At 34.8% G+C, this 26,420-nt stretch overlaps 1 protein-coding gene across 1 annotated transcript in view; it reads right to left on the bottom strand.

Moving 5' to 3' along the window:
* Positions 1–3,193: 3,193 nt before the first annotated feature.
* vtg3 (vitellogenin 3, phosvitinless) overlaps positions 3,194–26,420 on the bottom strand; it is a 39,398-nt gene continuing 16,171 nt past the window's right edge. The window contains exons 12-26 of the mRNA XM_030131627.1: positions 25,094–25,311; positions 24,915–25,012; positions 23,950–24,074; positions 23,754–23,855; positions 23,538–23,657; positions 23,278–23,452; positions 23,081–23,156; positions 21,978–22,163; positions 18,840–18,960; positions 18,607–18,742; positions 18,013–18,113; positions 12,232–12,432; positions 5,393–5,523; positions 3,391–3,529; positions 3,194–3,286 (exon numbers count right to left, since the gene is read on the bottom strand). Of these exons, the coding sequence (XP_029987487.1) occupies positions 3,194–3,286; positions 3,391–3,529; positions 5,393–5,523; positions 12,232–12,432; positions 18,013–18,113; positions 18,607–18,742; positions 18,840–18,960; positions 21,978–22,163; positions 23,081–23,156; positions 23,278–23,452; positions 23,538–23,657; positions 23,754–23,855; positions 23,950–24,074; positions 24,915–25,012; positions 25,094–25,311 (2,022 nt within the window). The remainder of the gene's footprint in view (positions 3,287–3,390; positions 3,530–5,392; positions 5,524–12,231; positions 12,433–18,012; positions 18,114–18,606; positions 18,743–18,839; positions 18,961–21,977; positions 22,164–23,080; positions 23,157–23,277; positions 23,453–23,537; positions 23,658–23,753; positions 23,856–23,949; positions 24,075–24,914; positions 25,013–25,093; positions 25,312–26,420) is intronic.

The following is a 26,420-nucleotide window of genomic DNA, read 5'->3' as shown; positions in this document are numbered from 1 at the left end:
TTCATGCACGAATTATGAGAACCTTAATCAAAATTTTTTCCTGAGTGTTTTTATTCCTCTTTAGGCATGAAAAAAAACAATGTGATAGAAAATTTTCTAAATAAAAAAATAAAATTAAAATAATATATTATTTTTAATACATAAAAAAAGTAATAATGACAAAAAAAATTCTTATGAACCTATTTTTTATGAAGTTGCAAAAATATCCACTCAGCTGGACACCACACGTTTAATTTTTGACACACAGAAACATGTATTTACTGATAATTGTGTGAAAACTGTGGGGAAAGCTTGTGATTCTGGGGGTTTATCCTCAGGAGAGATCTACACAATGTTACCAATTCATGTCAGAAAAGACTTGTAGCGTCTTGAAACTTTAATAAAGATATGTGTAAAAAAACCAAAAACAAAACAACAAAAAGAACAACAAAATCCATGAATATACAAGAGAACAACTGTAGAATAGCTGTCCACTGTAGTGACCACTATGCATGAAAGGGTTAATAGACATATCACCGTTCAATCATTTCGAGTGGGCGCTCAAAATGATTGGATGGTGTTTTTTCAGTCCTGTCCATTCCACAGGTGACTGTTTTTTTATTTTTGTTTCAGAGCATTTAATTAAATAGTTGTAATCGGGGTGTGAAGGAGATTTTAAGGAATATAGTAAAAAATGCTCCAGGAAAACATCTCAGACCCCACCTTTAACTGTGTGATCAGTGTTTTATGTTGTGATGAAATACTGACACTGAAAGCCAATATGGTGTACATGAACATATTATGCAACAGTTTGTGTTAGAATTTTAAACCAACAGTTGATTCATGTGCTAAAAAAATAGTTTATACCAGGGGTGTCAAACATGCGGCCCATGGGCCAAAGCCGGCCCACCAAAGGGTCCACTCAGGCCCATAGAATGAATTTGCAAAGTGTAAAAATTCCACTGAAGGTATTAACAGTCATGGGCGTCAAACTGGTTTTAGTTCTGGTTCCACATACAGACCAATGTGATCTAGTAAAATAATAATATCATCTATGAATAATGACAACTACACATTTTCTTCTTGATTTAATGTGAAAAAAATAACACGACACTATGAAAATATTTACATTTACAAACTATTCTTTAACAATAAAATGTGAATAACTTGAACAAATATGAACAACCTGAACTGTCTAATGAACATCCTGTGTAATAGTACCAATATTCTGTCTGTTATTAAATGTTTTATGCATTTGTAGATCCACTGGGATCTGTACGTTGGGTTTAAAATAAGCTGTGATGTAATGTTGTAGAAATTGTTCTTATTTTAGTTCCAAAACCCAAAAAATTATTTAATTTAAAAAATGTTCTAGCTGTAACCACATGTTTGTCTATCATTGTGTCTAATGCACAAATGATAAGTTTAGGCAGAATGTTGTAAAAATTGCACTGATTTTTCTTATAAAATTTCATTTTTTTTCAGGTTATTCACATTTTTTGTGAAAGCTTGTAAATGGAATTATTTTCAAATTTTTTTTATTGAACTAAAGTTGTCATTATTTATCGGTTATTATGTTATTATTTCACTGGTCTGGGCTGAATGTGGAACCTGAACTTAAATGAATTTGACAGCCCTGGTCTATGAAATGTGTTTGTAGGTTGATTTGGAAGGTTTAGGAAAAGTGTTTATGAAACCCAGAAAAACTGCAGTTTACATGTTCCGTACTGTCCCAACTGTTTGTGATTCAGTGTTTTGGAATCCATAGTTAAAAAGTGATGAATTTAGTGGAGATTTGTTAAATGTAATCGTGGTATATTAATAATTAAATAAAGAAAAGCAGAAGAAAAACAAATGTTGATTTGCATTTTAATGAGGGGCACTGGAAAGGAAAGACTATGTGTAGACACAGTTTGACAAATCCATTATATGAAGATACAATATTTGAACATTAACAATTCATTTACAGGATGTTTTTTTTTTTCCCCAAATAGCATGTACGTATATGAACACACTGGGAAATGAATAAATCACCAGATGGTTTACTGATACATCTTTAATGATCTACACTTTCATTGTGGTGGGAGATGTTGGTTGTCGAGTTATCTGTGAAAAGATGCATCTGGCTCAGCTCCCATCTGGGCTGAAATAGAAAAGAGATTTGATTAAACGACATAGAAATAAATAGAACAGCTCTTTGGTTTTTGCTTCGCACTTACATATCAAACCAATCCACTGTGACGCAAAATGACACAAAGAGACAGAGAAAAGTAGGTGCATTTGCTTAACAGTGGTTCTCCAACTTTTTACAGTGGAGTACCCCCTGAAATATACTTTTTATAGTGGAGTAACCCCTGATATACACTTTTTACAGTGGAGTACCCCCTGAAATATACTTTTTACAGTGGAGTACCCCCTGAAATACACTTTTTACTGTGGAGTACTCGCTGAAATATACTTTTTACAGTGGAGTAACCCCTGAAATACACTTTTTACTGTGGACTAACCGCTGAAATATACTTTTTACAGTGGAGTAACCCCTGAAATACACTTTTTACAGTGGAGTACCCCTGAAATAGACATTTTTTTATCCAAGTACCCCCAACTCTCACTTCAGCATTTTTTGATTGAAAAAACAATTAGGCCAAATTTGTTCCTGTGCCAAAGGTATCTGTTTATATTTTCAAAACTTTGCAAACAAACATCATACATTTAACTGTAATATATATATATATATATATATATATATATATATATATATATATATATATATATATATATATATATATATATATATATAAACACTTTGTTTTAAGTAAATGCTGTGCAAAATATAAACTGAAAAGTACCCTCTTTCATTGATAAGAAAAATAAATAAATTGGCCATTAATGAATAAATGAACCTTTTATCAACAAAAAGTAATTACTCAAGTAAACACATTTTCAATAATATTAAACATAAATGTTCTTCAAATGTTACCAAAGATTAAACAAGATGATTGACAATGAAACTATTATATGAATGTATTTATAGTGCTTTATATTTCTCATTATTATTTTGTTTTCAGTACATGATGACTGATTTAATGGATTTTTCCAAAAAAATGGCAAGTGCCCCTGGGGGGTACAGGTACCCCACTTTGGGAACCCCTGGCCTAACAGATGTATTAAACTCAGTGAACTGGTTTAAATGACTCACATGTTCGTATGCTTGTCAAACGTGGTTTAAAGTCTCGTTCATGGGGTAAGGTGTCTCCAAACTGGGATATGGAAGTGGAAAAGGAATATCCTGTCGGTTCAGTGAATACTGCAGGCAAAACACAGGAAACCACATCCGTGTAAATACAGCAGTCAGGATAAGATTCAGAAGTTTTGCATAAAAATCAAGGTAGAGGATGTTTGTTGCAGCACCTCTGGGAATTTCATCTCCACGTTGTAGTAGTTTGCTGAAGTCCCAACAACTGATGCTGTGAGCTGCTTTTCTGTGTTCGTTTCAAGTTCCCAGTTGAAGCCAAAAAAGAACGCCAAGTGTCGGATGAATCTTCCAATTCTGGAAATAGTAAGGAGCTCATTTAACAACAGCTATGTGTGTGTGTGTCACAGTTAAAAACACTCTGCACTCAACATGCTCTGTGAGGAAAGTTGGTAGAAAACTGGAAACCACTGGTGTCAAACATACGGGCCGTGGGCCAAAACTGGGCCACCAAAGGATCCAGTCTGGTCCATGGGATGAATTTATGAAATGCAAAATTACACTGAACATATTAACACTAAAGGATGTCAAAAACACTTTACACTGTAAAAAACAAAAAAACAAAACAAAAACGGTATTATTCCGGCAGCAGGGGTGCCGGAAAAATACTGTTAAATGACGGAAAATGACCATCTTATAGAAATACGGTAATTTTCCATACTTACAATACAGTTTTTTGCCCTAACTTTACATGAGATTTTGCATTTTTTTTGGACTTTTTAATGTTTAATAAAGAATATTCACACATATTAAAACAATCAAATTACCAATAAATATATATATACATAATTTTTAATCAAGTTGTCCAATCCACTGATAAAAACTGTATTTGGACAGTTTATCAGTGCTTATACAGGTTATACATTCACAAAAACAAATTTATTCAACATTTTTGTTGTGAAACCTCTCGTAATTACACAAGATATTTGTCAATTAACAAACACGTCTTTTTAAACTTACAAAACAAATACTTCTTTTACAGTTAATTGTCAGTAATTTTTATCTTGTTTTATTATTCTTTTTACAGTATTAAACTTTAAATTAACAGTTTAATCTCATGAATAGAAAATAAATATTTGTGAAATTACGATACATTTGCAAATGTATTTTAACTGTATTTTTCTGGGAAAAAAATAAAAAATTTCTTTAAAAAAAAAATAGAAATTTTATGGTTATTCACAGTTACAGTTTTTTTTTGTGTTATTTTCCATTTGACATGTAAAATCACAGTTAATTTTTGTAATTTCATTGATATTTTCCTGTATCTTAAAAGTACAGGAAAAATCTGTAAAATAAACAGTGAAAATTCTGTTAAATTACAGATTTTTTTTTACAGTGTAGTTCAGGTTCCACATACAGACCAATATGATCTAAAGTGGATCAGACCAGTAAAATACTATCATAATAACCTATAAATAATGACAATTCCAAATGTTTCTCTTTGTTTCAGTATAAAAAATAAAATTACTTGAAAATGTTTACATTTACAAACTATCCATTCACATAAAATGTTAATAATCTGAACAAATACAAACAACCTGAAATGTCTTTAGAGAAGTAAATGTCATTTTACCAACATTCTGTCTGTTATTAAATGTCTAATGTACATGTGTAAATGATAAACAGATGCATAATATGGTTAAAACTGCACCTATATTTTTATTAGCGGTTTTCGCATTTTCAGATCCAGGTTGGATTGGTATGGGGGTCACCATCAGTTTTGGGTGGGGGGGTGGGGGTACTTTGTGTGTCACAAAATCTTGTATCATAAAATGTGAATTTCATTCTCTTTTTCTGTACTTTTGGAGATGCACAATGAAAATAAATAAAAAATTGATGCCCCCCAAAAAAAACAAAAACAAAAAATAGTTGCACTTATATTTCTTAAGACATTTCGGGTTGTTCATGTTATTCCCATTTTTAATAAAACTTTGTAGATGTAAACATCATTATAATGTAATTTAACCTTTTCTGCTGTTATTCTTTTCCTGCTCCGGCCCATTTCAGGTCATATTGGACTGAATGTGGAACCTGAACTAAAATGAGTTTGACAGCCCTGCAGTACACTGAAGTTATTCTTCACCACCTTCTCCTCCTCCTCTTCCTCCTCGCTGCTTCTCTTCCTTTACAAAACGCTCTGGTGTTTTTGCTGATACTCACATTTGGCCCGCCTCGGCCAGCGTATCTGGCAGCACCTTCCAGGCCAACATGGCGTTGAGCCTCTCCTTTGTAGAGCTGGTCTCCACTGATACTTCATAAGGTTTACAGTCGACTCCCCACTTCAGAACAGCCTGGACCGAACACACAGGACGAGTGGAAACATCAACACAACGTCCACAAACAAAAGGCTCAGCTTTGCTATTTGCACAATATACATTTCAATCTATTTGTTTATTTCATTATACATTTACTTTTATTCATTTTATTTATTTTTTGCTACATTACAGTTAATTACAGTGCTATTTTATTTGTTGTTTTTGCTGTTTTGTATGCATGCGTGTATGTATAAATGTAAATGCGTCTCATATGTTTATACTTGGAAAAAAAGGGAAAGCAAATTGTAATTCTGTGATTGGAAGTGTTCTATTTTTCTTCAATAAAAATATTGGAAAAAAAAATTCTGTCCTTTCATTTTAACCCTTTCATGCATAGTGGTCACTACAGTGGACAGTTACTCTACAGCTTTACTCTTGTATATTCATGGGTTTTGTTGTTTTAGTTCTATATCAACCAACACAGTGGACACTTACGCATCATCTCATAAACTCCAATTCATACCATTATTACCTCCGCCAAGGAGGTTATGTTTTTGCCAGGGTTTGTTTGTCTGTCTGTCTGTTTGTCTGTCTGTTTGTTTGTTTGTCTGTCTGTTTGTTTGTCTGTCCGTTAGTGTGCAACATAACTCAAAAAGTTATGGACAGATTTGGATGAAATTTTCAGGGTTTGTTGGAAATGGGATAAGGAAGAAATGATTAAATTTTGGTGGTGATTGGGGGGGGGGGGCACTGATCAGCCTTGGCGGAGGTCTGCGCTCTCCGAGTGCTTCTAGTTGTAACTTTGCTGTTCTTGATTGGTTCTTGAGTGGAAATCAATTGTTAATATTTATTTTTTGCATATTATCTTCATGAATTGAGTAATAACTAGTATTAGAATATATTAAAATGTGAGAAAACATCAGATTAGCTGCATTAAACATGGTTTCATTTCACTGTTTTCATATCACTTTATGATATTGGGTTTTAAATACATGTTTCTTTGATTCAAGAATAAAATTCATGGTGTAGCTGAGTGGACATTTTTGTAACTCCATGAAAAACAGGTTGATTTAAAAAAAAAAAAAAAAAAAAAAAATCAATCATATTGTTTTTTTTCATGCCTAAAGAGGAATAAAAACACTCAGGAAAAAAAAAATCTTGATTAAGGTTCTAATAATTCATGCATTAAAGGGTTAAGGAACAAACTCCTTGTAAAAAATCGAATCGTTTCAAGGCTTAGGCTTTATGATACAAGGGTATGACAAAATGAGCGGTTTCCCAAATGCAAACAGATTTTTTCTTTTGTTGCACTTATTTATTTGTTCAGTCATCATGCAACCAAATGATGTGACCTACAGTCGCAGAAAAAATTATTAGACCATCCAAAGTCATCAAAAACAATGGCTATGCAATCCAGTACTAACTCCTGTGTGTTTCATGTGACCAAAACAGACAGAAAAGAAAACATGGGATGTCTAAAAGCACTGTATTTGTCAGTACAATGCCACAGATATTGATGGAAGAACTGAAGTGATTTTGGTTGTTATCAAGAAAACATGTTAAATGGATAGATATCAGCTCTGAAATTAAACTACTATGAGCTATTTTTGTTGCTATCATTATATTTGTCCAAACAAATGGACCTTTAGTTGGACCAGGCATTAAAATGAACAAGAAAATGAAGAAAACAAGGGTGGTCTAATAATTTTTTCTGCAACTGTATATGTGCAATCTAAGATCTGATATGATCAAACCGCCAGAACACCACCACTAAGTACTGGGTTTTATCCTCACATATACGGTTGAGTGTAGTTCAACTGCCTCTTGTCCAAAATAGGCACCAACAGAGAAGTTGCTATCCATCGAGTTATTTTTATTTATTTATTTATTTTTTTACCATCTAGGCACCAGTAAAACTACACAGGATGTAACTGGGTGCTTCTCTGAAACTGGTCCTAAAAACAGGACATGGGACTAAACATTCAAACCAGATGTAGGCTAATGTTATGAAGCAGATTTGGAGGCACTTTGGGTCTATTTTAAAAAGAAATACTTAATGAGATAAGAGAGAAACTATTTTTCAGATAAAACACATTTTTATATTATTTTACATTATATTTAATACCAAAATCTGTATGTAACACGGTCAAAAGGACACGAAAATTATGTGCTACTATTTCGTTTAATATCTCTTTATTCTCTCATGGGTACATTTTGGGAATTGAACTTTTTTATTCAAGGCAGAGTGTTTGACTAAAATGACTGCTGTTGCAAAATCATTTGTGAGTTATTCATGTTTAAATTTTCAGGTTCTGTATGTAACACAAGTGGACACGATGGGTTCCACACTAAACCTGGAATGAGACTGAGACTGATGAAAAACCCACATGTGTGGATTAGAAAAACCACTAGGATCGACACATTTAACACAGTGTCTTTATTTATAGTCTACAGTAGACCATTTACACACATGTTTTCACATCTAATGCACTGACACCTAGGGAGATTTAATGTCCATATTTGGGTCCAATTTTTGGACCCAATATTTTATTAAAAATTCATTAATTATGGGATGGCTCCGAGCAGGAGTATACTTTTTTTTGCATTTCTCTGAGGTCATCATTAGGTCCATCCTGAGGGGAAATATGTCTACATTTACCTTTTATTATTGGGTCTAAAAAGATGGAAAAGTGTCAGATACTAAAATAAACCCAGTTTCATAGAAACACCTCACTAGTATTCTGGCATCACTGAGTTAACTGAAGTTATTGATTTACAAAATAACCACCTTATAATGAAAGTCATTTACTGATAAGTGCATTTGGGATTTTTTTATTTTCTATATTTTACCATCTTGTATTATACTGTGAACCACGGGATGCAAACTGAACTGTGACTTATGCTTTACGAAACATTTCACAATGTTTATCTCCCATTTACTAAATACCTGCACATTTCTGTCTTTACTCAATGTCTTGGTAAAATTCAGTTAGATTCATTTAAATAATTTTAGTTTATGAAATTTGCAAGAAGGTACGTGAAGCAAAGCATAAATAAAAAATAACTGAAACAAATGACTATAAAATGACTAACAATAACTTTTTTTTTACTTAACATTATATTCTTGTTTTTTTTTCTACTGAAATTGTATTAAATAAATCCGTACCATCCTACATACAGATACAGTGATAGATTACCTAAATGTATCCCTCTAGCCTATTTTATTTATTTACTGTCTTTATTTGCCCCATGGTGACTCTATCTAGCTGTTTATTTTTTATCTGAACTTTTCAAACTTCCAAATCCTTGAGCGTAAACTGCAGTAACTCTCACACAATTGAAAAAGCAGTTGTAAATATAAGTGACTGTGATCATGTGGACAGTGTTTGAGACATAAATCCCCCTGTTTGGGTAGTTTTGACAAAACGATGGAACAGCATAAGAAATAAAGAAAATACTGCACAGTTTTACCCATAATAAAATACTAACATAGTAAAAAAGGAAAAAGCTTTCACAGCTAACAGTTGTTCCCTTTTCTATTATTCTAGTTTTTTATTTTTGTTTTATTTACTTTTTCCCCTACGTTTTGGATTATGTTTATGTCTAAACTAAACTAAACTAAACTAAACTAAACTATACTAAACTAAACTAAACTAAACTGTAACTAAATGAATACCTCACCCAGAGCGGTAGAAAAAACAGAGTTACAACACTTTCATACACTCCCACTTTAAAAAATGGTGGACCAAATATGGACCTACTTCCTGGTTATGGAAGCCCAATAGTTCCAAACATTGAGTATGGTGGCGTTGGAATGCAGTCATTTCTATTTCTGCTGATCTATCAACTCCAGTGCTAAGTTAAAAAAAATATGGTCATCTTTCAAATGATCCAGTGTATTTCCTGTATTAGTGACATTTCTGTTATAAATTCTGTTTTCTTTAGTCTGTGTTAGCGTACAAACCTTTTTACCGTGTCCCATACATTTCTATCTGATCCGACTGTTCTGTTGGATTTTCAGCTGCAGTCCTATAGTTAGATAGTTGGACTGGTCCAGCTGTTCACATTGAACCACTAGAACTACAAATTAATGTTAATTTTCAAATTTATAAAAAACTTGAACCACTCAGTCAATTTGTTGAGAAACAAAACAGCAACAGAGTCACCAGAAGCTCCTCAAACCTCAATTACAAAATCCCACATTCTGTAGGACAATGTTCGGACAGTCCTCCTTCTCCTGTAACAGTATTACAGTGTGGAACTCACTGCCATCAGAAATAAAATCCATCTCAGAGTTTAAGATGTTCACCACCAGAACCAAAACCTGGTTAAAGACAAAACACAACTGTTCTCATCTGGAAATATTGTGTATATTGTGTGGAAAAGTGAGAATGAATGCCTCATATCATATAAATGCAACACTGGATTATTGAATTGTATTGTATAATTGTTTTTAAATGATGTATATTTTATATTGTACTGTTGTGGAAGAGCCCAACTGGGGACTGGAGCTGAGAATTAGCACAAGCTGTAAACTCTGTATGCATCACATCAGCTGCAACTATGTTTGACTGCATTGTCCCTGTCAAAAAATAAAAATAAAAAATAAATAAATGATGGCATGTTTAAGGTAAGGTACTGTTAGTCCAAATGTGGTTCTCAGTGGGTTTTAATAGAGCTGTTTTGCTGAACCTGGTGGTGTTGGGTTCAGTTTGTTATGGAGAGACATCTTTTTCTTTATTCATCAATCAAAAAGAATGGATTTGCAACCAAAAGAGATTTTAGAGCAAAAGACAGTAAGTGGCATAAAAAAAAAACAAACAAAAAAACAAGATCATTTTCCTTATAAATCAGTCCTCTTTGCTTGTGAGTTAAAAACTTTTGTTTGCATCTTCACTAGTTTTGCTCGCGAATTTAACTGCACTTAATGGGCGGGGCCTACGCTGATGGATGAGAGAAGAGTTTCTATTGGTGGGTTTGACCTGGCTTCAGCGCTGGCTACAGCTTCCGCATTAAACCCACTTCTCTTTTGAGTTAATGTTACTGGGAGGTCAGTTTATAGTCTGCTGCTCTTTGAAATTGAAATGTATTTCATAAGTAACGAATTACAGTAAATAGCGTCGGCTACAGCCTGTACATTCACAGCCTGAGCAGAGTATGGAGTGAGTGAGTGAGTTAAAGGGAGGAGTTTACAACATAGGGATTAAAAACATTAATGATGCATGGTACCCGCGGTACCATAACGTCACGGTTCTTACTATTGATGAACAAAGAAACAAATGTCTCTCCATAGTTTGTCAGCTGAGGTCATGTGATCATTAGTGTCATTTACTGTGGTACAAATATGGGTCCACTTTGACACTTATTTTATTCTATGTGTCATTTATGAAGGTTTCATAATGGTTTCATGTGATGCCTGTCAGTAGTTTTGTTTGTCCTGCACTCATTTCTTAAACCTACTTGCTATGGTTATGAATCTAAACCTGTTGACAGTACTAAAGTCTGTCCTTTCAGTGGTCAACTCCACTACTCAAAAGCCCAACTGACACTAACATATCGGCTAAAATGTGCTTAGAGGTCTTATTTATGTCTTTGTGCATAAGAAATCAATATAAGTGTATTGTGTTGGTAAATGCAAGTTATGCAAATGTACAGGATTTCAGTTCTGTTCAACATGTTGATGCTCATATGAACTATGTTTTCAGGTCAAAAATGTCCAATTTCATCACAATTAATGCTATATTTTCATGTCACAAATGGCCAAGTTCTATTTGAACTGAATTTACCAGAAAAACAAATATTCTATTCTTTTAGATTCCCCAGTTTTTCTTACCAGATTCTCTCCTACATATCACATGTTTTATTTTTACAGGTTCAATATGGAGTATGGTGCTGATCCATCCTGCTTATGTTACACCAATACATACATGAAGAATGTCACACGTCACTTTTTAAATCAACAGTTTTCTAATAATAAGCATTTTTATAAAGAAATAACAATTCTATATTGTTATTTACTCTTTAGTATGATGATAAACTATACAATAAATAATTCTGATCCTAGTTTTTGCACAGGGATCATTAGTGTAAACAGTGACATGGCTGCAGAGCATCAGTATGATGGGATCCACAACAACCATGTCACATCCGTCCACTGCCACATTTTGTGTTTTTGTGTCAGCTGTTATTGTTTTAGATCCACAATACTAACATTTATAAATAAGAGGATAATTAGCCCTAGTAAGTATATAAGTTTATTACTAATAAAGTACTGGTACTGACCAGAGCATCATGGGTAATGTCACGTCCGTCCACCAGCAAAAGTTTTCACATACACGTGCTATTTAAAATCCAATATTTCTGAAAATAGAGCTTCTACTGTCAAATAATATCAGTAGTCTGTGCACAAATGGATTAGCATTATTTCAACACAGTTCAATGCATTTCTTACAACTTTTTTTTTTTGACAAATATGGCCACTCATTTGACCCCCTAAGTAAATTTTAGCCAATATATACAGTAGATGCAACAACAGACTAGTGTGTGGTTTATTTGTGGATTTACCTGCACTAATGCACTCACTGCTGTCTGTCCCATAGAAGAACATGACAGGGCGCTGTTTGTTTGGAACTACTGAGGCTTACATGAACCACCTGACCACCGTAGCGGCGACATCAAAGCGTGTCACAACTCTCTCTCTCTATGGCTCTGACCTCAGCTGCCCATTTTGTTCATGTACTGTACCTTAGTGTCTGCCACATTCATAGTGGTCTCAGCGCTCATCTTCCAGTTGCTGTCTTCTCTGGCTTGGGATACAACCATTTGACCGATGGATTGGGAGTCAGTGTACTTGTAGACCATTTGTGCCTCATAACCATCAGAAACCTCATTGGCATTCATGGAAACTGCTTTGACAATGGTGCAAGATTCCGACGTTACCTCCTCCTGAGGAATTAAATAGATAAAGACATTTATTAGACTGATGAAACTCCGTTATTGTACACAGATCATTGACAGGTGAAGTGGTAACAACACTGAGGATCTCAATAAACTGGTCCAAGGGCAGTGGAGCAGGAAGTACTGAAGTTTAGGACGTAAGGGTGAAGTCAAACATCTGGTCAAAAAAACTGAAGTAAACCTAAAATAATCTACACCAAACTTATATTTTTTGGGTTGGTAATTACTTAGATTTTCAGGAAAATGTTTTGAATTGAGAAAAAAAGGGTCCAAAAATATTTGAAGAATTTTCTGAGTTTGAATGTTTGTAAAGTGACAGTTTTGTGCTGTCATTCTGGGTTCATTTTTTAATCTCTCATAAATAAACTACATTTATTCCAAATACATTGATATTTGACTATTATATTATTTATGTCACATTCTAAACACACAATGTTTAAAATTAATGAATGCATACATCTATGCAAAATGCATTTAAATATATTTTTAATATTATTTGTATGTTGTAAATATTGTAAATAAATGTGTATGATATTGATAATTGAAATAAAAAATGTTTAATTTGATGTTTACTTTTGTTGTCCACCTGTGACGCTGCCATTTGTCTAAACTCTTTCTATTTAGGTCTGATCAAATATTTTCTCCTCCATAACTGATTATTCAGTTGTAAAATAGAGGGTTTAAGGTTTACACTGAATACATGAGAATGAAAATGTCAGAGGAACTTCACTTTGGAGAACTTTGGAATTCTTGCAAAAAATAGACGTTATTTTTTTGTCCATCTGTGATGCAGTAGTTTTAGATATTTTTCATTTAAAAACATTTGAAACTAAATTTTGCCCTTTGAGTCTGTTTAAGATGGTATTTAGACCTTTACAATTATGTGGAATATTTGTCTTAAACTTGTCTGGTTCAAAAGTTATGAATCAAAAAGTAGTGGGCGGTCCATCCATGATGACCTTGAGTAAAAGTTCAAATATCCTGCAAAATATATACTCAAGTAAAAGTAAAGTACTACATCAACAGTCTTACATAACATACAAACAGTACATATTAAATCAAAGTAAGACTGTGTGGGTCAGGTTTATTTTTCTTCATCCAAATCAAATAGAAGAGGAGTATGTATGTTACTGAAGAAAACTGGTTCCATTTATCTCAGATTAGATCGTTAAAGACTCAGATGGAAGATTCATATTGATTACTGGTGTCATTAATGAGACAACACTGACTTTCTTAAACATTTATGCTCCTAACAAGGATGAACCCTCAGTTATATCTCAAATCAACTAAGACGCTGAAAAGTTTTTGTGCTGAAGCGGTTTAATGGATGTCAGGTGGGATCTAAATCCAGATGTAAAGGACTACACTTTTTATGTACTTTTTAAGGACTACACTTAGCGTACATAACGCTGGGGAACACAGTCTTTGTTGAGTTAGGTCTGACAGCTGTTTTTAACTAATTTTTGGGTGCGGAATCCAAAACTGATTTCAGTTTTTCTCTATCACGTCAAGTTTTTGAACTATAGGATCCCCATTTTCTTAAAAAATATGAAAAATACCGTACTTAACAGATATGTGCTTGTTTTATAAAAATTTTCAAATATTGACATACAATGAAATATCAAATCCCCTACGAACTGAATCCTCGTGAATTTCAAAATCTGCATCATTGCTGTCACTGCGTTCTTCAACATCACTCAGATCTTCTAGACGAGGTAGTTATTCGAAAACTGGCAGTGGAATTTCAGCTGAATGAGGCATTGGTCTTATAGCTGATGGTAGATTAGGATATTCTATTTTACTTTTATTTTTCTTGTTAAATCCTGATGTTTTCACTAAACAAAAGTAACAGTCTGTGCAGTCTTTTTGCTCTCGCCAAACCATAGGGATACCAAATGCCAACTGCTTGTACACTTCGTGAGGGGCCCATGGCTTGTCTTGATCACCGAGTTTTACTTTAAAATATGCAAAATATGCTTGTTTGACAAATGCACTGATGTTTGCCCTCTGACTTGGAATGGTGAAACTACCACAAATAGAGCAAAAGGAGTCAGGGTTGTTTAGGCATTTACGACGAGAAGTAGCAGGAGCAGACATGATCTGCAACAAACGAAATATATACAGGGTGGGGAAGCAAAATTTACAATGAACATTTAGTTGTTTTTTCTCAGCAGGCACTACGTCGATTGTTTTGAAACCAAACATATGTTGATGTCATAATCATACCTAACACTATTATCCATACCTTTTCAGAAACTTTTGCCCATATGAGTAATCAGGAAAGCAAACGTCAAAGAGTGTGTGATTTGCTGAATGCACTCGTCACACCAAAGGAGATTTTGCGATAAATCTGTCATTTCTGCGGTTCAGAACAGCATCGACAGTGAAGATCTTTTCATCTGAAAAGATTGTTACAATGGAGGACTTTTTCTTGAACCATGTAATAATTTTCTTGCACCTTTCCAATCTCTTTTCCTTCATAGCTGTTGTCAACAAGTGTTTTGGTGTTCTTGTGTAAGATTTTAACTTCAAATCATATTTTACTGCATTTCTAACGGTCTTGTTGTCTACCTCAAGTTCAATTGGCATTTTTCTCATGGATTTGGTTGGATCCTTTAGGATTTTGGATTTGAGAGCTTTAATAAAAGCTTTGGTACGTTTTTTGTTGCTTCCTCCACTTCCAGACTTTAACTTTACTTTAATAGTTTTGCTCATAGTCATTCTCTTCTTTCCATTATAAACAGTCTTTATGGACACTCCAACTATTTTTGAAATCTCCTTTGGTGTGACGAGTGCATTCAGCAAATCACACACTCTTTGACGTTTGCTTTCCTGATTACTCATATGGGCAAAAGTTTCTGAAAAGGTATGGATAATAGTGTTAGGTATGATTATGACATCAATATATGTTTGGTTTCAAAACAACTGACGTAGTGCCTGCTGAGAAAAAACAACTAAATGTTCATTGTAAATTTTGCTTCCCCACCCTGTACCTATGTAAATAAAACACTAAGATGGAATAGTTACAAGCTTTGAAAACTAAAAAAACAGCATAAAACGAAATAGAACTTACGACGGTATGCCCATGGTTACAAGGTTAAGAGAAAAGCCAGCACAAATCCTCTTAATTCCTACTATGCTAGCTTTCTGTTTGCAGATATTGATAGTACTGTCTCAACTGTGACCGCACAGACAAGTTGCCACGTAGCTGTAGATGAGTCCAGTCGTAATCAGCTGGCAAGTCTGACTACAGCTCATCAGTGGAATTTTGCTTATCTGGAGGGTAAGCTGTGGAGGAAAAACTTGATGTGCTAGAAAAAAACTGACTGCAATTTTGGAATCAGCATGCCAATTTTAGTTTAAATCAGCATAAAAAGCTAACTCAATAGAATTTTTTTTTTCAAATTGTTCCCCAGTGTAATTCAAGCAAAAAAAAAAAAAAAAAAAAAAAAAAATCTGCCAATGGAACAAGTGCAAATTATCTTGGTAAGATTTCTTGAAATCAGATTTTCCAGATCTACTGTCTAAAAATAATTTCTTGTATCTCACTGAAAAGTTACTCTTTATGTGATTATTTCTTATTTTAAGGGTGATGAAATATTTTGACAAGAAATGAGAAAAATACACTTGGTAAGATTTAGATTTTTTCCAGTGTAGAGCCACCTGAAGTATGCATTATTATTTGTACTTAAGTAAAGTAAAGATATGTAAAAATTTACTTAAGTACAGCAACAAAGTACAAATACTTTGTTACATTCCACCACTGCCAAAGGGGAACAGCGTAAGGATCTGAGTGTGTTTGACAAACACCCAGATGTGATGGAAAAATGCCTGGACCAGAGCAGATCCAGCTGCACCTCCATCTCTGTTTTAATGGTTTGACTTGAATGGAAATCAGGCAACAAACGACATTTATTCATCATTGTTTTGATCGTTTATGAGTGACTACAGAAAAAGTATACATCTTATAGCAATTTGGCTGTGTTTGTAATTTTGCGGTCCAGGGAAGCAGCCAAAATAGTTTTTTGAATTTGGATTTGAACAAGTTTAGTAATCTAATCTAAATTATGGTCAGTGTCAAAAGTGTAAGTGGAAAGTAGCTCCAGTCCCAACATGTGACTGTCTGGAGGGAGATCACAAATAACGAACTAAAGGAAATTCTATCGGACTGATGCAGAATCAGAAGGCACAGTTTCTCGACAGACGGCTTCCTGTAAACCAGGGTTTGTCAAACTGTGGGGCGGACTCAGGGGGGGTGTGAAGGCTTTCCAGGGGGGTCATGGGATCACTCCTGGGTGTTTTTTTGTTCTTCAGGTTCGAATATGTATCAGGTGGAACTAATGTTTGATGGTTGGAGCACCCTGGACTCATTTTATGGACGTCCACCGAACCAATCTACTGTCATGGTGATCTGTCACTAGACTAGACAAAGAGTTTAGGTTTGGACAACGGACAAGGACTGGACTGGAAAAGACACATGGACACACAGGTTTGTGTTTTGGACCAGTTTAGACAGTTTGGACTTGAATGTTCTCAGATGTCCAATGGAAACGGGCTCACTGACCCACTGATATTGGTCACATGCAAGGTTATTATTGTTATCGAAAACAAAATGATGAAAACTAGAATTAAAAAAACATTTTCGATAACTGAAATAAATAAAAACTGTAATTAAAAGAAAAAAATGACAACTAACTGAAACTGTATTGTGTGTTTACAAAAGTAACTAAAACGTATAAAAATTATGGATAAAAGTCGCTTCATTTTCATCTTTGTCAATGTAGGATTGATACGAAATCAATTTATTTCGCTCTAGCAATTTTAGCAAGCAGCGCTTCTCGTCACTTATCATTTACAGTTGTCTTCTGGTCCAAACTCTACCTGGAAACATGGAGACTAAAGCAGCAGCGTCCTGTACGGGATTTATGTGAATGCGACAACGAGGAAGAGAAAAGATGAAAAAACTAAAATTAATACTAATACTAAAACTAAACTAAAACTAAGCATTTAGAAGAAAATGAAAACTAATAAAAACTAGCAAACCTGCTCTAAAAACAAATGAAAATGAACTGAATTAGAGGGAAAAAAAAAGTCAAAACTAAATTAAACTAAACTATAATGAAAAATCCAAAACTATTTTAACCTTGGTCACATGTTCATCTGTGGAACCAACATGTGTTTGTTGGTCTAAAAAAAGGAACTGTATTGTCATAGTTGTAAATAATTTTCTATTTTTATTTGGATAAATATTGTCTCGGAGCATTCTGGTTGAGTTCATTTGTATTATTCAAACAAAAATCTAAGTTATTTTAAATTTGAACAAAAAATTATTCAAGGAAAAGCAAAAAGTATTGATACAATATTGACGTTTCTTTCAATAAAAGTTATAATTGCACCACTGTTATAATGTTGTTGGGGTTGAGGGGGTGCTGGAGGTTTATCATCCTCCTAAGGGGGGCCCACAGAAAGAGAGTGACAACCACTGCCGTAAACCCACTTAAGGAGCAGGAGAATTACATTTTCTAAACGTGGTGCTGCAACGATAACACTGAAATGGAAGCGAAATACCTGGAACAACTTGGTCTGAGTGTTGAAGAGTTGGCACATGCCCATTGGATTAGTGCCATTCACCTCAAAGCGGATTCTGTCAACAGCTCTGGCTGCCTGGGCTGAAAGAAGAAGATGGACAAGACAAGACACTGAATGTACACAGGTTCATGTTGGAAGAGTCACATTTGAACCCATACAGACCCAAACAGCCACTGGTGACCAAAACCATCTACTGATATAAAGTATTTAACAACTTCTGAGCCACTAAACCAACCGATACGTTGAAATAATTGGTGTAAAATACAGTTCTTCATCTCTTCAGTGTAATTTTTGTATTTCACAAATCCATCCTACGGGCCAGATTGGACCCTTTGGCGGGCCGGATTTGGCCCCCGGGCCGCATGTTTGACACCTGTGCTTTAGGAGGTGACAGATCAATCCACATTCTAAAACTAAGATGATCCTTCTGCTCATTGTATTGCTTTGGGTCTATACAGACTGCCCCCATGTGGTTTGGAGAAAATTACCTTTAGAACCCTTTGGACAGTGAGCTGAAACAATGTCATGCATGAAAGGGTTAAAGTATGATGGTGGTTACAGTCATACAAATACCTTTTTTGACTTTGAGGCCAAACCGGGTGTATCCCAGTAAATAGTACAGGGGGTACTGCTCAGGCCGATACTCTTTCCTGAACTCTGACTCCAGGCAAACACCTATTCCATAAGCATCACTCTCAGCGCATATCTGCTCAAAAAAAAAAAAAAAAAATCACAAGGAATTGATCTGTGAGATTGAAGTGCAGTCAAATATTTAAGCAACGTGTGTGTTAGCGCGGTGACTGCACCTCCTGTGGGTTTCGCATCACACTCCAGGTGGTGCTGTTGGCTGCTTCACCACTGCTGGGGATCATCGGGGTCGTTTTACCTTCATCTTCAATGTTCCTGGAGACTGCATATACATCAGACCTGTTTAGAAATGAAATGAACACTTTATTCATTTGTTATGTTGACGCAAATCGTTAGCCTCACTGTTAAAAAAAAAAAAAACGCAAAAAAAAAATGGTAATATTCCAGCAGCTGGGGCGCCAAAAAAATACTGTTTAATAGAAAATAACCATCTCATAACAGTACAGTAATTTTCCATAATTAAAATACAGTTTTTTGCCCTAACTTTACATGAGATTTTGCATATTTTTGTATACATATTTACATGTATTAAAACAATCAAATTACCTATAAATATATATATATATAAATAATTTTCAATGAGACTAAGTTGTCCAATCCACTGATAAAAACTGTATTTGGACCGTTTATCAGTGCTTATACATGTTATACATTCACAAAAATACACTTATTCAACATTTTTGTTGTGAAACCTCCCGTAATTACACAAGATATTTGTCAATTAACAAACAAGTCTTGTTAAACTTACAGAATAAATACTTCTTTTACGGTTAATTGTCAGTAATTTTATCTCGTTTATTTATTTTATTTTTTTTTTTACAGTATTAAACTTTAAATTAACAGTTTACTCTCATAAATGGAAAAGAAATATTTGTGAAATTACGACACATTTGCAAATGTATTTTAACTGTATTTTTCTGTGAAAAAAGAAAAAAATTCTTTTAAAAAATGGAAATGTTTTGGTTATTCACAGTTACAGTTTTTTTGTGTTATTTTACATTTGACGTGTAAAATCACAGTCTGTTTTTGGAATTTCATTGATATTTTCCTGTATCTTAAAAATACAGGAAAAATCTGTAAAATAAAGAGTGAAAATTCTGTTAAATTACAGATTTTTTTTTACAGTGCTCATAGTATAATAGCCCAAGTCACCCACTATATGGACAAAAGTCTGTGGACACATTGAATTCAGCTATTTCTTTTCTAACAGGGGTCTGGGATACAAAACAATAATGACTAATGTCAGAATATAGTTTTATATTACGGGATAAATATCATTGCATTGGTTAGTTTTATTATTATCTTTGCTTCTAAAATGCCTCGGAGATGATTTTGACAAAATTTCTCTCAACATTGATTTATTTTTTATCCATGACTATGATTTTAAATGTTCTCAAATATTTTTCCTGCTCTGACTATCAATAATAATTTCCTAACCATCTACTTTCTTCACATCTTACTAAGGAACAAAAACCTCCCATTAAACTTAAAAAGGAAATATTAGCATTTCCAAACTATATGGACATAAATATTGGGACACATCATGTCTACAGTTGTAGGATGTCCTGATCATGAGGTTTTTACATCTAAACATCAATACTAATAATCAATATGATATTAATCACAATTTAACCCTACATTTTGACATTAATCATTATTGTTTTGCATCCCACACCCCTGTTAGAAAAGAAACACCTGAACTCAACATGTCCACATATTTTTGTCTATATAGATGAGTTAAGCGATTATGCTATGAGGCTAACAAAATGCTAAATGAAGGCTGGGACTCCAACTTGTTAAAACCATAGCACGGAATAGTTTTTGACATCACTGGGTAAAATCCTATAATTACATTTAAGTTTACTGTAATTCAAGTGCTAATATATTCTGCCACATTCTCTGGACTTTGTTTACAGCTTCAAAAAAATTTACTCTGAATTTGTTAGTGATGGGAGGTTTTTGCCACTTATAGATATCTTTGGGGGGTTAATTAAAAGTGAATGGCTCACTTTGTTGTCAATATTAAATATCTGCATTTTACCCATCCTAATACACACCTAAACCAACACCTAGCATTAGCATTAGCATTAGCATTTAGTGCATTAGGAGCAGTGAACTGCCACTGAAGGGGATTCACTCCAGGTTTTCATCAGTGCACTGGTCAACGGCAATTTCGGGAACATTAACCAAGGTACACCTCTGAAGAAGAACAGAAAAATACTGGAGGAGAGAACAGACAGACAACAGAGAAAGGCCCAAAGACGACTGGGAATCGAACACGGAAAAGTCTACCTGTGAGGTGGAAGTGTTTACCCCTATGCCTCTGAGCTCTACCACACATACAGTCACTTTTATAATCAGCTTAGTACAAAGAAAGAAAGAAAGAAAGAAACGATTGTGTATTATAATGTGACTGTTCTCTAATTACTAATCATTTTTCAGACCTGCTTGCCCATGATCCTGATCTACCACAACATTTGACACTAGTCACTTTTCCATTGGACATCTGCGCAAAACTTTACTGATATTTACTAAATGTCGAAAAAACCAAAGTGTGTAATGTCAGTTTTTCCATTAAATCACTTATTATCGTAAGATGTCAGGAGAAGTCACTTCATAAACATGGCGACAAACATAAATATCACGTTGATTTACAGATATATTCATATTTCCCTCATAGCTCCCTCTAGGTCCTGGAAAATGTTTGCATTTCTCTGTTGTTTTGAATCTAGAATGCTCGTTACCCCTCTATCTTGTACTAAATTAAAAAATGATCGGGTTTTCTCGTGTGTCCACACATACCACACCATGTTTGCTTTAAAATTCTTCTTCTCTTGTAACATCCATCAAAATCTGTTTTTTTTGTTCAAGTGACTCTAGTTGCGCAAAAAGGTGTTTCCATTACAGTTTTGCACAATATACCAATTTTGCTACACCTGAAAAACCACCCCTAGCAAGCTCCAAAACTTTTGCCGAAATTGTCGTTTTTTTCCATTAGGCAAATTTTTATGTGCAAGTTATATTCGCACAGTTTGAGAGTCAGTGGAAAAGCAACTCCAGACACTTAGAAAAATTAATTTTGGTATCATCAGATTCATTTATCTTTACATCTAGTCTTGCTACATGTGCAAAACACCACCCAGAGCTCTACTGCACCTTTCTTCCTTTTTCTATTTCAGTGCTGACATGCTACGATATTATGAGTGGTTTTAAACGTTGTTATGGAAAAGTAGGAATTATTTCGGAAATGCTTCTCAGTTAGAAAGAATTTTAGAATTCATGTAAATTTACTGTACCTGAATGAAAAGAATTCAACTTCGTTGCTGGATGGGATGAATTCAAGTGAATATTTCTTTTCCTTGATGTTGACCGTTGCATCAAATTTCCAAGGAAAACTGATCGGACTTTTTGCCTTGAGCTCAGCACCAGACTGGAACAGCTTTGTGTTGATCCCATAGAAAAGCCAAAGATCCTTTGTGTAACTAAGAAAAAGAAGAGACCAGTTTAATAAGAACCATTTCCAAATCATTTTGTGTGCTTTAAGTCAGGGGTGTCAAACATGCGGCCCGGGGGCCAAATGCGTCCCGCCAAAGGTTCCAATTTGGCCCGTGGGATGAATTTACAAAGTGCAAAAATTCCACAGTCAAAGCTGTGGAACTCATTTTAGTTCAGGTTCCACAGACAGACCAATATGATCTACAGTCAAATAATAACAGCAGAATAACCGACAGAAAAGAATGACTCCAGATTTTCTTCTTGGTTTGATGTGAAAAAAATATTACACTATGTCTATAAATAATGACAACTTCAAATATTTGTCTTTGTTTTAGTGCAAAAAATAACATAAAATTATGAAAATATTTACATTTACAAACTATCCTGTAACAATAAAATGTGAATAATCTGAACAAATATGAACAACCTGAAATGTCTAAAGAAAATTAAGCATAAGTTTAACAATTTTCTGCCTGTTCCTCAGTGTTTAGTGTCTTTGTAGATCTGATCCATAATGCATGTGTATAAATGATGAGTTGAAGTTTAATATTGTTAAAACTGCACTTATTTTTCTTAAGAAATTTCAGTTTTTTCAGATTATTCACATCTTTTGTGTTTGGATAGTTTATAAAAGTAAGTATTTTCATAATTTAATGTTTGTTTGTTTTTTCACTAAAACAAAGACAAATATTTGGAGTTGTCATTATTTATAGGTTATTATGCTATTATTTTACTGGTCCGGCCCACTGGAGATCAAATTGGGCTACATGTGGCCCCTGAAAGAAAATGAGCTTGAGACCCCTGCTTTAAGCAAAAAATACCTTTAAGTCAATTCTGGAAACTGTTTTTTTTTTTTTTTTGTTTGAAAATTCACACTTGACATATAACATTTGGCTGGACTTACCCGATGAACCCCTCTGTCTTCAGTAAGACTTCAGAATCCATGATTCCAGTCTGTGGTGGATTTACTTCAGCCATGGCTAAACAAACAAACAAACAAACAAACAAATAAACATGCATTTGAATTGTAGTAGTTTATATTTCAAAGACTTGTCAGTAGTGATTGAACTGCCTTTCTTTGCTGTAATTGTGATTTCTTACCATTAACACTAAGTCCATTCAGTACTTGATAATATTTGCTAATCTCCACTGGGAGACCAACGCAGGAAGCTTTGATGTAACGAGCGTCAGCCATTAAGAGTGGCATGGCCTTATGCCAGGAAATCCCCTTTGAAAATATGTCAAGCAAGTTTCCTTCTCCTGGTGAATAGATCATCTGCAAAGAAAATCACAGAAGACTAGGATGTAACAGGCTTTGTAGACATATCATTCATGTACTCATATGTCATTATTTGTCTCACGTTGATAATATTCCGAATGAAGTCTTTGTTGATGTCAGTGAAGAACCATTCTTGTCCAGATAAACGTGTGGAGGCAGAGAAGATTGGCTTATTGTCCGGTGAATGTTCCCACTTTTTAAGCTGCAAATATCAGTGTACTTTTTCAGTCCAAGAAACATAATGGAAGCAAATAAATATGGGTACATTTATTTTTAACTTGACATCTGAGATACTCACGATATTTAAAATAGCCAGGAAGTCACCGAAACTGAAATCTCCTTTAAATCCAGGGATTTCTTTGCCGAACAGTTCCTTAATTCCCTCATTACGGATACCAAACTTTAGTAATGACAGAAAAGGGGGTTTATCAAATTTAATCAAACATCACAAGATTCAAATAAGAAATCAACAGGTACGTATAAGGACACGTTACCTCGATTGTCTGCAGAATTCTACCAATGAAAAACAGTTTTCCTCTCATCCTCATTTCACTGGGCATAACGTAGGGTTCATTTTTGAGCATGAAGCCTTCTGCTGCTAAACCAAGTAGGTATTTGTCTGCATTGGAAAAATGATAAACTGTCAGTTCAGTGGTGAAAATAAGATGAGCTTAGCCGTATTTAACCCTTTCATGCATGAATTATTAGAACCTTTGTCGAGATCTTTTCTTGAGTGTTTTTATATCTCATTAGGCATGAAAAAACAATGCTATTGAGGTTTTTTTTTTCATGGATTTACAAACATTTCTACTTGGCTACACCATGCATTTTATTCTTGAAGCACAGAAACATGTATTTAAAATGCAGTATCAGAAAGTGATATGAATACAATGAAATAATAACATTTTTAGTGCTACTAATCTGATGTTTTCTCACATTTTAACATACTCTAATACTAGTTATGACTCACTTGATTGATTGATTTAATTGATTGATGTATTTATTTCGAATATGAATGTCAAAACAGAAGAAAATAAATAAACAAAACACTTAAACATAAGACATACAATACATATTCGATAAGGAGTGAGAAGAAGCATAACTTATAAAATCCCATTCCTTCTCCTTAAATAATTAATAACAGTAATAATGTTCCTAGTTCATGGAGATAATACGCAAAACCCCCCACAAACATTAAAAAAAAAACAAAAAAAACTTAATTACAATCTAACAATTAACAATTGATTTAAAGTCAAACATGTCACTGCAGATCAGATTTATCAAGAACAGCAAAGTTACAGTAATGGTTTGAATGTCAGTGTATTGAATGGTGCATCAGTGTCCACTGTGTTGGCTGATTTTGTAACTAAAACAACAAAACCTGTGAATACACAAGAGAACAGCTGTAGAATTAACTGTCCACTGGAGTGAACACGATGCATGAAAGGGTTAAACCTACCATTAAACACGTCCATGCGTGCTGCTTTGCTGTAATAATAGCCGAGCCGGCCAAATTTAGGGGCCAGGATTTTCATGGCCGTGGTGCAGGCAGTAGAGCTAGAGCAGAGAGTGAAGGACTGTCAGTGTTTGAATACAAAACCAATGATAACATAACATAACATGTGCAGTTATACTTACAGGAAGTGATTCTCAGGAGTTTTGGATTTGGCTAAGCTGTATAAATAGGAGTATGCAAAGCTACCAACATGTAGGTCCGTGTCCTCCATCAGGTGGGTAGTCACTGTGGACACCAGAGCCATGGAGGGCTTAGTGTCAACCAGCATTATGAAGGCCAGCATTCGGATCTCACTGGAAAGGTTCTTATTGAAGAACAGCTCCACTGAAATGTCTTGCACCTGAAAGGACAATTACTGTTGTAAAGAGTCGATAACTAGAACTAGCGGCATTGTACCCGTGGTGCCATTGTACGATAGCATGAGAGGCTAAAATCGCCCAGCATACCTCACAACATTTGAATATGGACATAAAATTGTGCCTGGTAATAATAATAATAATAATAATAATAATAATAATAATAATAATAATAATAATAATGGATTGGATTTTATATAGCACTTTTCTAGACACCCAAAGCGCTTTACATTATTGATCCATTATTCATTCGCTCTCACATTCTCCCTCTGGTGGTGGTAAACTACATCTGTAGCCACAGTTGCCCTGGGGCAGACTGACAGAAGCGTGGCTGCCAATTTGTGCCTACGGCCCCTCTGGCCCCCACCAAACATTCATACGCATTCATACACCAGTGTGAGTGGCACTGGAGGCAAGGAGGGTGAAGTGTCTTGCCCAAGGACACAACAGCACATGGACGGAGTGGGATTTGAACCTCCAGCCCTTTGGTATTTGGACGACCCGCTCTACCACCTGAGCCATGGCTGCCCCTGGTAGATAGTCAGGTAATGATTCTATTCATTTGGTGAGTTTGACGGCGATCGGGCCTGTGAAGGCTGAGGAAAACTCGTACAAACGCCTTCCCGTGCTGCAACATCGGGACATCGATCAGACGGACGGACACAGAACGTGCATTATATAGTAGGATGGAGGATGATGATGGTAATGGTGATGCTTCTCTTTTTAGCACAAGAGACACTGGCCCAATCCCAGTTCACCCCTTACCCCTACCCCTTGGCCCTTGCACCTGGCACTACCCCCTACTTGGTACTGAACAGAGTTGCAAGGGGTAGAGTTTGAAACATTCTTCTATGAAATGGAACAACCCTTCAAGACCTGTTACGTCATCGGCAGTCGTTGATAAACAGATGTAACAACTATGCGAAAGAACTCCCCATGCTGTCAGCAGCTGTAACCGTCTCTGTTCTGTGGGCTTTGGGCATCTTTTCTATCAAACCGCAAAAATGCGATCTATAACACACTGAAACGGCATTAAATGGTCGATCAAATGATTAAGTTGTTGACAAAGAAAATACATACATTTGTGTGTTTC

Source organism: Sphaeramia orbicularis, chromosome 4, assembly GCF_902148855.1.
Source record: "Sphaeramia orbicularis chromosome 4, fSphaOr1.1, whole genome shotgun sequence".
Classification (NCBI taxonomy): Eukaryota; Metazoa; Chordata; class Actinopteri; order Kurtiformes; family Apogonidae; genus Sphaeramia; species Sphaeramia orbicularis.
Note: the sequence above shows the minus strand (reverse complement) of the source record. Positions and strands in the feature narration are given on the sequence as shown.